The sequence below is a fragment of the Diceros bicornis genome, chromosome 2, assembly GCF_020826845.1.
Source record: "Diceros bicornis minor isolate mBicDic1 chromosome 2, mDicBic1.mat.cur, whole genome shotgun sequence".
Classification (NCBI taxonomy): domain Eukaryota; kingdom Metazoa; phylum Chordata; class Mammalia; order Perissodactyla; family Rhinocerotidae; genus Diceros; species Diceros bicornis.
The window spans coordinates 61,612,926-61,628,817 of record NC_080741.1 but is presented as its reverse complement, the minus strand read 5'-3'; the positions used below and the strand labels follow the sequence as shown (position 1 = coordinate 61,628,817).

The 15,892-nt window shown below is 39.5% G+C and overlaps 1 protein-coding gene across 5 annotated transcripts in view; it reads right to left on the bottom strand.

The window, feature by feature from the left end:
* The window catches only part of PTPRG (protein tyrosine phosphatase receptor type G), a 680,315-nt gene that overhangs the window by 42,106 nt on the left and 622,317 nt on the right, over positions 1–15,892 (bottom strand). For all 5 annotated transcript variants that reach the window (XM_058562200.1, XM_058562209.1, XM_058562192.1 and 2 more), the window contains 2 exons: positions 12,547–12,638; positions 1,353–1,444 (listed from right to left, as the gene is read on the bottom strand). In XM_058562200.1, coding sequence (XP_058418183.1) covers positions 1,353–1,444; positions 12,547–12,638 — 184 coding nt within the window. The remainder of the gene's footprint in view (positions 1–1,352; positions 1,445–12,546; positions 12,639–15,892) is intronic.

Sequence of the window (15,892 nt, the reverse complement as noted above, 5' to 3'; positions counted from 1 at the left end):
TTTGACTTTAAACCATGTTCTTTGTAGTTGAATAGGCACCTTTTTTGGTAAGCATCTAATAGCCACATTAAATACTTGACATGTTTTTGTTTGTTCCATGAAACATATGACTTTGCAGAATAAATCAGAGGGTTCTTTTTCTATCACCTTTGCTTTCATTTTTCTCAAAAAACAAAACAAACAGAAAACTAGGAGAAGGACAAAGACTTAGTTTAAAACGAGTTGTCAATATAATTGCCTTTATGATGGCCTTTGGGGACTCCAAATTTGCATAGAGACAGGGGCTTTTGGTTCTATTTTTATTTCTCATTGTCCATGCAAAATAATTGCACCTCCCAGCTGTATGGCTCCCAGATGATCTCAAAGTGCTTACCTTCCATTACTCCATTTGATCCCCTTAGCCAATTTTGTGAAAGAGGTGGGCAGGTTAGCATCATCATCATTATTTCCATTTTAAAGTAGAAAGGAGACAGAGAAAGGAACTGACTTATCCACAAAGCTAGAAGACAGCTGAGCTGCCATGAAAACTTGGCCTCCTCGACACCACGCTTGCTGCCAGAGATGTGCCTTAGTTAAGCGCCTCAGTGACGAAAAGGGCAGTCTGTTTAATAGCTCCTCATTGACACCCTGTCACTGCTGAACTGGCAGGAAACCCAGAGTTGGCAGGGTGGCGCGTGCTGCTCTCTACCTTGTTTCCTACACACCAGTTCTTAAAATCAGAAGGCTGTGTTAACCCACGTCTTCTCTCCAAGGATTAATAATCATGAAAACAACAACAATCAACCTTTGCATGGGCTTCACAGTTAACCCAGCACTTTCAAAGATGTTAATCATTCACTTTTTCCAACAACTTGAGGATATAGGTGACATTAGTGGCGCCAATTTTAGAAACGAGGAAACTGGGGGTCAGGGATGAAGTGACTGGCCCAAGAACAACGAAGCGCACCACTGTGGATCCAGCATCCAGTTCCTCCGACTCAGCTCCCTCTCCACTACACCTCGTGCATCCCAGACAGGATGGAATTAGGAGCCCTCTGCTTTGCATTACGCCTATTGTGCCGGTTAGAATTAACAAGAAGAAAGAACTGGAGTTTGTTTTTCTTTTCTACCACTAAGTCTGTTCTTTCATAGAAGTGCATGTTGAGGAAGTGTGCAACCAACTCCCTTTCACCTCATCTTTACTGGGAAAAGAATGCCTGTTAAATTTATGAGTGTAAGGAAAAGAAAAAAAAAAAACACTCCACTTTTCTCAATTACTGTTATGCTTGGAGTAAATTCATTTCAAGTTTATAAAAATCCCTGTAAAATAAGAGTTAGGTTTCTGGAAATTAATTTCCAGTTTTGAAACATACCTCAAAATCCTCGGAGAACCCATGCTGGTTATTAGAATAGAGCTCACCAATGTGTTTAACAAACTGTTTGACAGGAATGGCTTCCATGTCATCTGTGGGAATAAAATGATATTCAGAGTCACAGAGAATACTTCCATAAAACAAATACCACTGATAAGGGATTATTGAAGACAAATATTTGATTTTTTCAAAGAGTGATGTAATTGTATCACTTGAAATAGATGTCTTCAAGAAAAGTTGCAGGATTTATTTTACATTAGGATCTCATGATTTCAAATGCCTATAAGCTAGGTTAAATATGGTTTTTAAAAAGGGTACATAAAGAATTACATTTTTCATATTCAAGGCAATTTACATAGTTAAATCACTACATCATACACTTGACAAAAAGTCTGAACTTACCAAGGGTACTTATTTGTCAAGAAATCTTATAACCTAGGGTTTTTTTTCTAATTGCTATTCAATGGGGTCCAGCTTGAAATTGGAGCAATTAAGCTCTATTTCCAATCTTTGAAGTCTAAGCAATCTTTATACACAATTACAGATAGATGCCATTGTACCAGCTGGCTTCGGGTACAATGCCATCTATGTTTAAGTGTTCAAAATTTTAGTTCAAGACAGCTGTGTCTACACGATGCCAAATAATCAGTTTGACTGAATTAACTGGATTTTTTGGTGTTGACAGACTAGGTATAGATTCAGGAAGACTCCCCATTACAATTTATTGTAGTGTTGTCATTTCAAAAGGACATTTTTAGTTCATGAGTCCAAACTGTGTTTTAAGCTGATTTATCCAGATCCGTTCTGATACTTGAGTACTGCTGTAAAGCGGCCACACCCCTCTAACTGGAGCTCCCCAACCTCCCTCCTCCCTTCTTCCTTCAACCCTCCCCCGCAAATATTTCCTTTTAAAAATACTCTGCTGAATTTGAGATAAACAACAGACATGACATTTACTTTATTCAGAGTGAAAGATCTTTGGCAAACGCACAAACATCTAAACTGCCACAGATGCTTTTCTTAGCAAAGGGTATGAAGATCTGTATGTGTAAATGAGGTCCTACTTTGGCAAGAATGTTATAGATCCAGGCCTGACAATCTGATTTCTCTTCATCTGGTGACAGTTAACATTGACTATGTCATTCCTTCTCTACTTTCTTTCGAGAGAGCAAAGCTCTAGGGTGGCTTTTTGCATCTATTGACATTTTCAAACTTGAATCATTCTAAAGCGGAAAATAGCATCCCTTATACTTTGTTTAAGGAAGGTAACTTATATGTTCGTAATCCAAATTGCTTAGCATAGAAATGTTACTTATCAGATAGGTGGTGCTCTATAAGCACAAATTCTTTCTGTGTGAACAATTAAAGACCTAATCCTTTTAATAGGCCACCTTATGAAAAAAATTGCCAAGTTATTTACAAATATTTCAGGATTGAAGATGTTCATGAATATGCAATCATTTTGCACGCCCAAGAAATCTATAGCTCCCATAATGATGTAACCAGCATTAACAAAGTAAGCAGAGCCAAAATGTTTCCCCAGAATATTTAGCAGCATGCACAGTTCAAGAAAAATTTCCAAAATTATCTGATCACTTCACTTAAAATGTTTAGAAGTAAGCAAATTCTTCAGTAATGATCAAGTGGCAAAGAAATGATATTAAGTGGAGAAAAGGGTTAATATGTACAAAATTGGAGAGTCTGTAAAAGATTAACCCAAGAATAAACTCATCTTCACACAAGAGGCAAAAGAAGTGAGATGGGACACAACCTAGCCCCACAAACACTCCAGCACGCAGACTGCAGATTTCTCTCCTATTTATTTTGAAATGAAAGTCACAACACTGTTTCTAAGGGCAGAATGACATCCTTAATAGTATAATAGGTTGAGGGCAATATTTATTTCATAATGATAGTTCATAAATGTAGATTCCCAGTAAGCTTATGGCACCATGATTAAGCACATGGACTCTAGTTCAAAATAAGAAAAAACATGTCAGCTTTAGAGCTATTTTACTCCACAAGGTACAAAACACAGAGTTTCCAAGGTCACAGCCCACCTCAAGTCATTAAAAAAATGCTTTAGGTTAACAATTTATTATTTTTTCCTGCAAAGTGCACAACTGTAATATCCAAGCTAATGCCATACATGCCCAGAAATCAGTCTGCCTGCTACACCCACGGCTAGATGCAGCAAAAATCCAGCAGAGTTCAGTATGATAATCATGGAAATATATGACTCACTAGTCTCTCCAATTTGCTTCTTCACCCAAGGAAGTCTAACCACACCCCTCTGGGTTTCCAGGCACCACCAGTAACGTCATAAAACTGCCAGACAAGCAGATAACACACACACACAACACACTGTACTGACCACCATCAGCTACCAGATAACACATTATTTGTCTTTCAATCAAGATAAATGTAACTGAGGGGTCACAAATCTTTTTTCTCAATATTAAGATGAATATAAGACTATGACTAATTAGAAGTCCTAATAATTTTCCTCTTATATAGTTTTTCTATTAAATTTCTCTCAACATGAGCCAGATAATTATAAAATTACTGTGACTAGCAGAAGGCCAAGCAATTAGGACAGCATCATAGACCTGATCTGCTCAATTTTTATCTGGAAAGACTCTGTATTATAAGAAGATATCCATCTGTAAAATGCTATTTCCACCTAAACATCTGAGTTTCATTAACGAAAGCAGAGAATATTAGCAGCACTAACTATGGACCAGGCAGTTTCTATGCCCTTTGCATGTATTAACATGTCCTCAATCTTCCCAACAACCCTAAGAGATGGGTAATATTTTCATCCTCATCTTACAGTTGAGAAAACGAGCTCAGAAAGGTTAACTGAAGGCTAGAGCATGGCCGCAGAAGCCGGCCGCAGACCCATGGTCACGAGTGCTCTGACTTGGAAAGAACGGCTGTCGTCTGGGCCAGAGTGAAGGGGAAACCACTGCCTGAGGCATTTACTGAGCACCTAGGGCTCAGCCAGACATTAGGGAGATGGTCTTTGTCCCAGGGCAACATTGGCTTTGGAGAAATGATGAACACGAGAAAGTGAGAGCAAGAACAGCATGTAATTACATGGTGCGGACTTCAAGTGACACAAAAGAGATGGATCTGACGACTTAGGTGAGAATAAATGTCACTGATGTAATGGTGATGGGGAGGAACACAAAGAAAAAAGGTGAACTGGAATCAAAGTGAAGATGTTTTCATAACTACAGGTTCGATGGAAGATTGTTATGGAATAATGAAAACAGTCTAATGATAGAGTTGGTATAATGAGAAGAGTCACCATTTATTCAGCCCTTAGTGGTTGCCAGGGACTGTGCTGCATGCTTTTCATACATTTTTCTTTACAAGAACTAGGTAAAGGGGACTTTGTTATCCTCACGTTACACATAAGGAAATCGAGGCAACTGGTCCAAAGTGACACAATCACTAAGCAGCAGAGCTGAGATCTGAATCCTGGTGCACTGAACCCAAAGCCTGTGCTTCTCTGCACTGTGGTACGCTGTCTGTCTTCATTCTCAAAGCACCACAGCTTCAAGGAAAAGCGAGGAATTAAACAGAGTATCTCAGGGAATCAGATAAAATGTTACTTTATAATTTTGTGCCAATATTTTTACTTACAGAATTTTCAGATACCAAAGGTTTAAATTAGGCAAAAATGGGACAAAAACTATTACTACTAAATCACCCCATTTCAAAATGCCTGATCTCGTCAGTTGAGAACCCGCATCTGAAAAGTGGGCTCATTGTTATTAAATAATATTATTTACACTTTGTTCCAAGATTTTAGCCTTTTGTGGTTGGAATTAAATTCTATATGTAAGCAGCCTTTTATTTTTGGTCAATCCACAACAAAGTATCTGGATGTACCACTTCTGAGGAAGCTTAAAATTAGCCTTTGGTTTGTAGGTACCAAAAGCAGAGCATTAGAAGAGGGTGAATGTCTACTGAGAAGAATGTACTAAAGCTGAGAGCTTCCAAGAAGGAAAAATAGAGCCGAATAACGTTGATTTCCAATGAAACACTGCAGGAAATAAAGAAAAATGCATTTGAACATAAAGAAAAGTTGTTTCCAAAATCTGCAGTGATGTCTCTGATGCACTTGCATCTTCAGAGCCGTGAGAGGGAAATCACCCATACTTTGGTCTATGCTTCTAACCTCCTCACATATGCTAAATATGCTCTCTCTTAATTTTAAGGAATAACACATAAACAAAAAGGGAAAAAGCTTTCCCTTAGCTTTCTTGTCTGCAATTTTCGGTTTGATATTTGAAAGGAAAAATCAGCAGCCAAGGCTATCCCTGAACATCCACCACTGGGAGGCACTACAGAGGCCCACACAAGTCTTTAGCCCGTAACTCAGGAAAACTATGTAGCTGTTATTCTTATCAGCCACCATTGATGGAATGTTTCCTGTGTTTCAGGTACCCAGAGGCAATGGTGTGAGTGGAAAAGCCAGAGCCAGACTGCCTGGTGGTGTGACTTCATCTCCCTGTGATTCCCTTCCCTCAACTGTAAAATGAGAATAACGACAGTACCTAATTCGTAGAGTTTTATGCAAAGTAAACGAGATAACATAAGTCCTTATAAGAGTGCTTGGCATTTAGTAAATGCATTATAACTGAATCACTGTTAGGTGCTAATCACTTTACATGCACGACCCTATGATCCAGGGGCTGTCATTACCCCCATCTAATGGATGGGGAAACTGTGGCTAAGAGAGACCTAGAAGCCTGGCCAAGGTCCACTGGCATTATCAAATGGCAGGGCCAGGCTGACTCCAAAGCTGGCTTCTTCCATCATATATGACCTCTCTAGACCTGAAAATGAGCATAGATGGTTAGAGCTGGTAGAGAACCACATAATACATTTTAAAGAAACTTTCTAAAAAAAAAGGGCTGAAATGAATTGCTTTGGCTTTAAAGGTAGGCTTCAGTTACCTGGAGAATTCACACTGGTATTCTGGTTACCTTGATGATGCCAAGTAAATAAAGTGTAATAGCATTTACCTTCCTGCCAAGATGCTTAGCTGCTGGGGTTGATTGGCTTAAGTAATTTGTTTAAGAAAATATCGCTGCTTGCTTACTCTGGCAGTGTGTGGGTACATATATAATTACCATTAGGATTCCAGAGGGCCTTAAGTCACTCACTCACCCTGTGATCAACCTCTGTGAAGTTCATTTAACCTGTAGCAGTTCCCTCAACCCTATTCCAAATTTCAACCAAATCTGTCTGTGGGCAGGGAAAACCTATAAAACCCCAGCACAGTACTTGGCTGAAGCCAATCCTGCTCAGACTTTCCCCTTTTCCATCCCAAGTCCCACGACTGGGCTGTTATCAGGTACTGTTAACCACCCCTCTAGTAGACAGACCTCGATTTCAGGAACTCAGTCCCCTTCTTGTCTACCCTCTCAGGCCACCAGAGGCCAAGTTCAGGCCTCTCTCTGTGTTTGCTAATACCTGTGTGTTAACTTAGGAAAATAAAGCAAATATGAAATAAAAGAACATGATTCAGATTTTAGTTCCCTAGTTAGGACACAACAAATAGATTTTTGTCTAAATCAGACTCTTAGGATGCAAGGAGTGTTGTGGAGATTGGAACATTTTATTTCCTGCCATAAAAAGAAATCTCTTTTCATTTATGACACAATGAAGTCAATAAAGAAAGGGTTTAATTATAGTCAAAAGACCAATGAATCTCCTTTGGAGATAATCTCTGTATAAATAAAATATGCCAACAAGGTTGGTTTAATCCCAAGGGTTTTAAACTGCATGTTTAAAACCCCTTTATATGCTGGCACCCTGCTGAAGCCAGTGACCTTCAAATTATTAAGATGTATTTTAACTGCTGGAAAGGCATGAATCATTTCTGGATTTCTAAGCTACTGGTAAGCAGCAACATTTGTTTTGCAATGCTCTTATTAGAAAGTTAGATTTTCTAATTTCCAGAGAAAAGCATTTATAAAGACATTTGTATTCAACAATATGCACATTTGGAAAAGCCCTTTCAATATGCTCTATAGGCAGGCTAGTTTCATGAGCTAAGTTCTGATTTTAAAAATCTATATACAATGGAAGTCTAAAAGAGTAAGAAATATAATACTATGAACATAATTTGTAGATGATGTATGTATGTAATGCTTCATTAATAATAACTGCAGCGAAAATATCATTCAAGTTTGTTGTTTCAAAAGAATATCCCCAGGTTGGAAACTCTAGACTTTTAAAAGTACTTGTGAGTGTTCAGAATAATATGGATCTAGAAGGACGGAAATTTGTGACCACTTCAGTGTCTTAGAAGATGGAAAGTTCATGAAGGGACTGACAGCTAGGTTATTACATTCAATTAGGCTTTATCCTCACAGGCTAACAATGGGAGACCAGTAACCATGGAACAGTTGATTTTGAAAAACATTTAGTGAAAAATATTAAGAGTCAAAGCCCCTTTCGTTCACCTGCAGAAGTCACAGTTTAACTTATCTAGGGGGGAAAAAAACCACTTTTCCCATACATCATACATGGAACAGGCACTGCTATACAAAATTTTCAAGATTAAAGAATTGATGTCAATTCTGTAGAGACTGGAACCTAACCCCAAAGCACTTCTTTCATGTTGGATAAACACTCTTTCATTACGAGTTCTTTCTAATGTGGCTAACTAACCTTAGCCACCCTATTCATAGTCTCTAGCATTTCCATATTTTACATAAATGTAGGTGAGACCAGGAAAAAACGTCCTCATTCTTACAAGATTGTCTTTGCTATATTAAACCAGAACACACTAAAGATTCTAAACTCCTAAATTTGTTAGAATCAGTAAAACTAATTAACTCAAAATTCCTAAAAAATTCCTATAAACTGCTGTCCCCAAGGAATGAGTATCAAAAGATTAGCAAAGCTTTCCTTAACCATTTGCCTATTTTACATTACTTTTTAAACGTCAGTGTAACTTACTGATTCCACTTACACTTTGGGATTTAAAGACCAGAGCTGTTTATTTATGAATTTTAACCACAGCAGAATCATCCAAAAGTTGCTGATTGAGTGTCTAAACGTATTCAACATTCAACATATTTATAAATTGCTCCCTAAGTCATTTAAATCACACAGGCCTATTTTTGCACAGGGAATGGAAGTATTGGTGGGTTGAGAGTCTTTTTCTTAGGAAGGAAAAGAATAAAAATGACTAGAGAACAAAGGAAAGGAGAGATTTTTTGATATGGAGGAAACTTCAACAGAAGAATGATGAAACTCTCTCCAGGAGGATGAAAGAGAACCTAAAGGAGAAGTGAATGGTCAGGGCCAGAGAAAGAAGAAGGTAATGGTAAAGAACAACCCAGAAAAAGCTAAAGAGAATATTCACATGTATTTGAAAATGCCTTGATTTAATGAAGCAATATCCAAATGAGGAGCCTGAGATCTTGAGATATCAGAACTGTCAGAGCAGCATGCCAAGAGGTGGCAGAGCCATTTCCGAGCATCTGTGCTTTCAAGTCACACAGAGAATTCCAATGCTAGCTCCACCATTTATCTATGTAACCGTGGGCAAATTAAATAATGTCTTGAGCCTCAGTTTCTTCATCTGTATAAAGGGGATATCCACCTGTCTCTATAGGATTGTAGTGAAAATAAACATAGAGCACGTAGTTGGCCAATGCTCAATAAATATTAGATGATGATGATGATGTTTTCTAGAAAAGGTTAAGGGCCCGGCCCCATGGCTGAGTGGTTCAAATTCTGCATGCTCCACTTAGGTGGCCTGGGTTTGTGGGTTTGGATCCCGGGCGCAGACCTAACTCCACTCATCAGCCATGCTGTAACGGTGTCCCACAATCTTCCTCAAGCAAAAAAAAAATAACAGAGAAGGATCGACAATGGATGTTAGCTTAGGGTGAATCTTCCTTGGCAAAAAAATAAGCAAACAAAAAATACAAATAAAAAAGGTTAAATGTAAAATAAGTTCTAGGAACAGAGTCTTTTACACATTTTACAGAGATGACCCAGAAGCTCTATTTTACAACAGTTTGATACCTGAATTTTTGACCTCACCCCGTTTCATACATTTTTAACCAGTATAATGGTTCAGTTTATTGGTAGTTGTCTGGAAATAGCTTTTTTAAAAACTCAATTATAGAAAACAAGGAGTTCAAGTGATAAAATAAGTTGATAAATCTGGGGCCCAGTAGTCTTATTAGGATTTGAACAGGGATAAAATATATCTGATATCCAGTGAGCAGAATAAGCATTCCATATGAGCTCTATAAATATCCTATTAGTTTTAGAAATAAGAACAATTAGATAATTCCTAAGGTAAAGCATTTAAATGATCCCAAGGAGGTCTCCATTAAAGAAAAGTTATGTTGAAAGCTTTAACAGTGAAAATAACTCACAAATTTATTAAAAATTGTGGGTTTTTTAAATAATGAATTTTCTTATGAAAGACAATATACTGTAATAACCAAAAGAAACCATAAGAATAAATAGAATAATGGATTTTTAAAGTGCTTCATAAATTACAAAATATTTTACAAATGTAATTATTAAATAGGACTGTGGGGCTTTATTGAGGCAAAATAAGAGATTGTGATCAAGTTGAAAAATCCTTAAAGTCAAGTCATATAAGGCAACTTCTTTTCAGTTAAGGATGAAATAAGTTTACTTGTCTAGGCATACCCCCAGTTAAGCCTACGCTATCTATGAAAACCTGAGAAAACAGAGAAAGGGTAGACTCACTCTTGGTTTCACTAGGTTAAGTGTTTTAACACCACACTACCTTACAGCATTTAAAGTAACTCATTTTTACAAATGTGTTACAACTCATCAAGGATGCATCTACTACACCAAGTGAGGTACAACTGAATACCAGGGATTTCTCAGTCAGTGGAGAATTTGAAGAAATTTTCTTTCCATGTACTTATACCACCAGTGAGTAAGAATTTGGAGAAACTCACATTTAAAGAAATGCCTTTGGGTTGTGAGTATTTTATTTGGCAATTAAATTCAAAAGCATTTCTGGTCTAAGACACCTACTCAGAGGTATGGCAAGGCAGGCATGATTGACGGCATTTTCTGAGGATTCCAGGGAATTGAAAGTCCTAAAGTCAAAGCCAAAGAGCACAGCGAGGTGGGGCACACCCAGTGGATGTGGTCCAGTGTTAGGGACAATCTTAACTTCAGAACCATGCAAATGCTTGCCCTCCAGGGCTGCTGGGATGAGCTATACCATGATTTGGGAAGGAAAGCTTCAACAGCTGACACTTCTGGCTTACTTTACGGTTTCCAAAGTGCTTCTACACATATCATCTCGTGTGATCTTTAATGCCACCTCAAGAGCAAGTAGGGCAGACATCCTACTCACTTTACAGATTCTGGAAACTAAGGCTCAGAGAGGTCAAGGCATTGACCAAAGGTTTCATGGTGGAGGAAGGGCGAGATCCTAGGTTTTCTGATTCCTAATCCAGTGGGAATTAAAAGACAGCCCAAGAAGTACCCTCACCATTTAACCTTTTAAAATGAATTTCAATTGCACAGCGACCCAACAGCTGTGTTTGTCAGATGACTCAGTTCAGAGGAGAGAGAGGCTCCCAGGCATTTTCCAGAGGTCAACACATATTCTAGGTGACGCAAGAGGAAAAGGACGATACACACGCTATCGTGCGGATCTGGTAGATTCAACAAAACTACTTATTCCATGTGGTTGGAAGACTGATGATTCCTGTCTGCTTCCTCTCCTCTCAAAGGCAGGAGCACAGTCTCCTCCATCGAGAATAAAGAGCGAGGGTTAGTAGAGAAGAGCATCGAGTAACACAAAACCTATCCCGTCTGTATGGGAATCGTCAAGCAGCCACAAAATGACCCAGTAGGAACTTAATCAGAGACTTTTCTGCTACCTCTCTTGTTTCTGTGTGACAAACTGTAGTGAGAGTAGCTGACCAGAATGAGGAGAATATGGCCAATTCCAGCAATATCTAATGACTTAACATACACAAACACATAAATGGCCAATTAAGTTCCCAACCATAACTGCACCTAGTGAAGATGTGCAAACAATAGAAGCAGTCTTTCTTGGTACTCAGAGAATGACTGTACTGTACCTGTGAGCTTCACAGCTCTGGCCTTTTAAGACTATCAAGGAAGGTCTGCTGACATTCATTCACTCATTCAGAGAGTTAAAGAATGCCTCCTATGTGCCAGGTATTATTTTAGCACTCAGAAGACATCCACTTGCCTTTATGAAGCTCTCACTTTGGTGGGGGGAGACCACAAACAAGTAAAATATATGGTATATTCGATGGTTAAAACTGTTCTGGAGAATGAGGCAGACAAGGGGATGGGGAAGCCATGGGTGTGTGGGAGGTGACATATAGTAAAAGTAGTGCCTCTGTTCACAAAAGAATAATTAATGTCAAGAGGATGGATGTATAAGATATCTGAAGATAGATATTTACAAGAACATAATGAAAACCCAGATGAAGGAAGTTCAAATCTGGCCAAACGGAAGGGATGCCACATAAAAATGGTGGGAGCCATCTTCAAATCCCACATCCTTACTATCACAACCAACCTGCTGCTGAACATCTATGGCATTTGCTGGCATTTACTATAGTGTCCCCCACCAATCCCTACCCCTAACACTAACTGAGTGTTTTATCTTTTTACTGGAGGACAAGTGAAGTAGACACTGGACCAAGAACATATCCCTAGACTTCCACAGACACCTTAGGAACCAAAACTTCCAACACGAAGATAAATTATTTTCAGAGTAAGGAATCTTAGGAGAAAATTCACTTAAAAAAAAAAACATATTGCAAATTGTGATTTAAAAAATATAAGCACAAATTGACTATCAGAATGAAATTTATAGTCCAAGTAGATTTGCAAAGATGTATGTTTTTCCCCTTTTCCTACTGTTACTTCCTTTCCCTGCATGTGACTCTACACTATATTAACTCTGAGTTATCAGTCCCTTTTAAAGAGGATTTCACTACTTTGCAGATATGTAAAGGAGCAAAGATTTCATTAAATTACCCTTAGTTAAGGATCTCCTAGACTGGGCAAGCTTTAAAAGGCTATAAAAATAATATTTTGTCATAGCTACCACATAAAACTGAGAACAAAAGAGAAAAACAATTAGCCCATTGCAAATCAGAGCAGTCGCACTTACCCGGAATAGGAATAATAGGAATACTTTCATTGGGGACCACCCGAGGTGAACTGCTATCTTCCACATAGAAATGAGCTGTCTGAAAACATTTTCTGTGTAGGAAAGAGAAAAACATGCAAACAGTGAGCCCAGAGAAATATACTTTGTCGGAGTTCATCATTTTTCAATTATTCTTTCACAGATTTTCCCAGGTTTAAATATCACACAGCACTGAGTACAAACCCACGGAAAAGTAACAAGATACAAGGACAACATTCAGCTATTCAAAGAACTCCAAATACGTGAAGAATATCCATTTTTTATTACACCAGACCTATCCTGAGAGTCAAAAGGAAAGGCTTAGTAATGAACCACTCAAACACATGGAAACTTGGCATGGACAGAGGAAACTTGCTGTAAAAACTGCTAGGATTACCCCACAATATTTCTAAATTTGACCTGTTACAGAGGAATAATTTGCTGTTCTAAACCCCCAGCACCAAGTTCAAAACCACACCTTGACCCTCCCAAATGCAGTCATCAAACAGCCCACAATAGCATCACATTGTCAGTGCTGAGTGCAGGCCCCCGAAGCCACAGACAGCTCTTGAAGGGGGTCAGAGGGTTCCAAGGGGGCGAGCACTCAAAATCAGAAGCCCATGTCAGACAACATCAGAGAAAGGACCTGAAGCCCTCAAGTGTCATCTGCTTGTCTTTTGCTGTTTGTTTTTACCTGTACTTCAGGCAGAGCAGGGAACAAACACTGGTCATCATAGGACAGGCAGAGAACAGAAAAGCCATCAGCAGCTCACTCAGCCTCTGCCTACTGATGCTGGCCGGCCCTCGGCTTTCCAGCATCCACGTCACTGCTCATTGCGGCCCTAATGAGCTGCCAGAAGCACAGGCTGAATATTTAATGAGGCTGCTCAGCGTGAATGGCTATTGTGACCAGAGAAGGGTCCCTGTTCGTCTGGCGGAGGGGCTTCACAATAGCTGGCCCTACTGCTGGGTCTTTTAGCCAAACAGGCGGCATCCTTCTGGTGCTTAGTGTCCCTGGGATCCATCCCACTCCTCTGGCGTCTCACACCAAGCCCCTTTATGCACACTATAGCTTCGCTTTTTCTGGGGGCCCTATTCGAACCACTAGAGTAAGTAAACTTTTCTTCCGAGTTATCTTTGCTCATCTAATCGCGAGTCTGGGATGATTCTGTTGGACACACCATATTTCTATGAAGCCAAAGAAGCGGGTTGGGGGGTTTGGAAAAAATCAAACAACTCTATTAGCAAAGGAGATCACAGTGGGAGTGAGGAGGCCTCCAAGTCACATAGATTATTCCACCTCAGCTTTCCATGGAGCTATTATAACCACATAATCAGAAATGATCGCATGTCACAGGATGAAGCGTCTTTCTTTAAGCAGTGCCTACTTTCAGATGGAAAGAAGCTCTGACCAATTGTACACTTGGGCGCTGTTCTAGGAGAGATTCTGGATACTGCTCCATACCCCTAGGGTACAAATCACTCCCACTCTCAGCACATGTCTCAACAGGACTGCTCTTGCAGAGCACTGAACAATGATTTTCTTCTATGAATTGCCTGGCGTTTGTAATATAAATAATAAAACAAGTTTTCATCACTCATTGTCTAGCTGCCTTTATCTAAATTTGGAAAGAACATCGGTCAGTCTGACTCAAGCTATGTGGATATGAAATATACAAAATATTTTAGGGCTCTAGTGGTAAGCAGATCTTCTACTGAATGTGAAGTGATGGAAACCCATGTGTAAAACACATGATTTTGATGTGTGAGGTATTAGCTTCTTTCTGTTTCTAAATTCATCAAGTTTTCTATTCTTGGATTCCTTCCTCCTTCCCCCACCCCAATTTGCACAGATTTCCAGAATGTAACATTTCAGTTAAAACATAGGTTATGGCCCTAAGAAATGAACTAGAACCTTAACCAGTCACTGTCATAGCTAAGGAAAACCTGCTTTTGTTGAGATATTGGACTATTCAAATTTTGGTAGCCAAAGAAGTGGTCTACGACACTGAAATGAATGACACACCATTTACAGGTCAGACTTTAGCTGAAAAAACACACACAAAAAAAACCCAAAGAAATAACTCTTTTAAGACCATAATCACTATGCCTATTAAATTTCTATATATAAAGCTGTTAGTAAAAAGAATCGTTATTGGCCATGAAACTGTTCAAGTCAAGTGACGTGGAAAGGATAAATTGCATTGTGGATTCTTTTTCTGGAAGAAGTCAGGCAGGCAGTTCACCCAGTCTCTCAATTACATGTGCAGCTAAAGGCTCCACATTCTCTTTGAAAAAAGCAGTGTGTACTGAAGCAAATCACACTCTAGTGCCCCATGTGCTCCTGTTTATAATGGATTTTCCCTGGAGCAACATAACTCTGTGATTGCCAGAGAACAGCACACCACTGGGGATGAAGGTCAGAGCCCTGGGAGACACAACTCTCCACATCCGCACCTTGATGCAGGTCACACATACCTCTCCTCCCACACAAGGACTTGGGTGAGCAACTGACTACAGAACTTTGGGGGAAATGTTTTCAGTGGACTCAGCAAACATTTATTTAGCACCCGCTGCACAGTGTGGAGCGTGCAGATAACACATTCTCTGCAATTGCCTAGAAGCCTTAAAACTACTTCCTGAAGCCTGGCTAAGCATTCAGGTAATTTAGAAAGAATTATGTACATAATACACAATCTCTGCAGAAAAATTAGGAAATACAAATGAACAAAAAGGAAAAAAATCAATTAAAATTACCCCAAATCTTTCTCCTAGTAATCATCACTATTAACATTTTGGGGTATATCCTTCCACGCTTTCCCTCATTTACTGACTGTTCCACATCATCGACGATGAGGGGCTGGGAGCAGAATGATAAACAAGACAGACAAGGTCCCTGGTCTCATGGCACTTATGTTCATCAACAACAAACAAGTAAACAAATAATTACAAATAGTCAAGAGCTATGAAGAAAATAAAGCAGGAGGGGATGGTGATAACTGATGGAGGAGGTGAAGGAGGGGACCTCACTGACTAGCTGGCATTGACATTGAGACCCGATTGAGGAGGACCAGCCAAGGGAGGTTGTGGGGGAAGAGCATTCTAGGCAGATCAAGCAGCTAGTCAAAGAGCCTTAGAGCTGAGAGAGCTCGCACGCTGTAGGAACTGAAAGGGAGCACAGAGGGAAGAACAGGGAATGGCCTCAGGAGGTAAGGGCGGAGGGGTGGGCAAGGGCCAGATCATGCCAGATGCAAGGCCACAATCCTCCCTGGCATCCAAGAGCAATGGAAAGCCAATGGAGGGCTATAACCCGTGCAGTGGCACATTT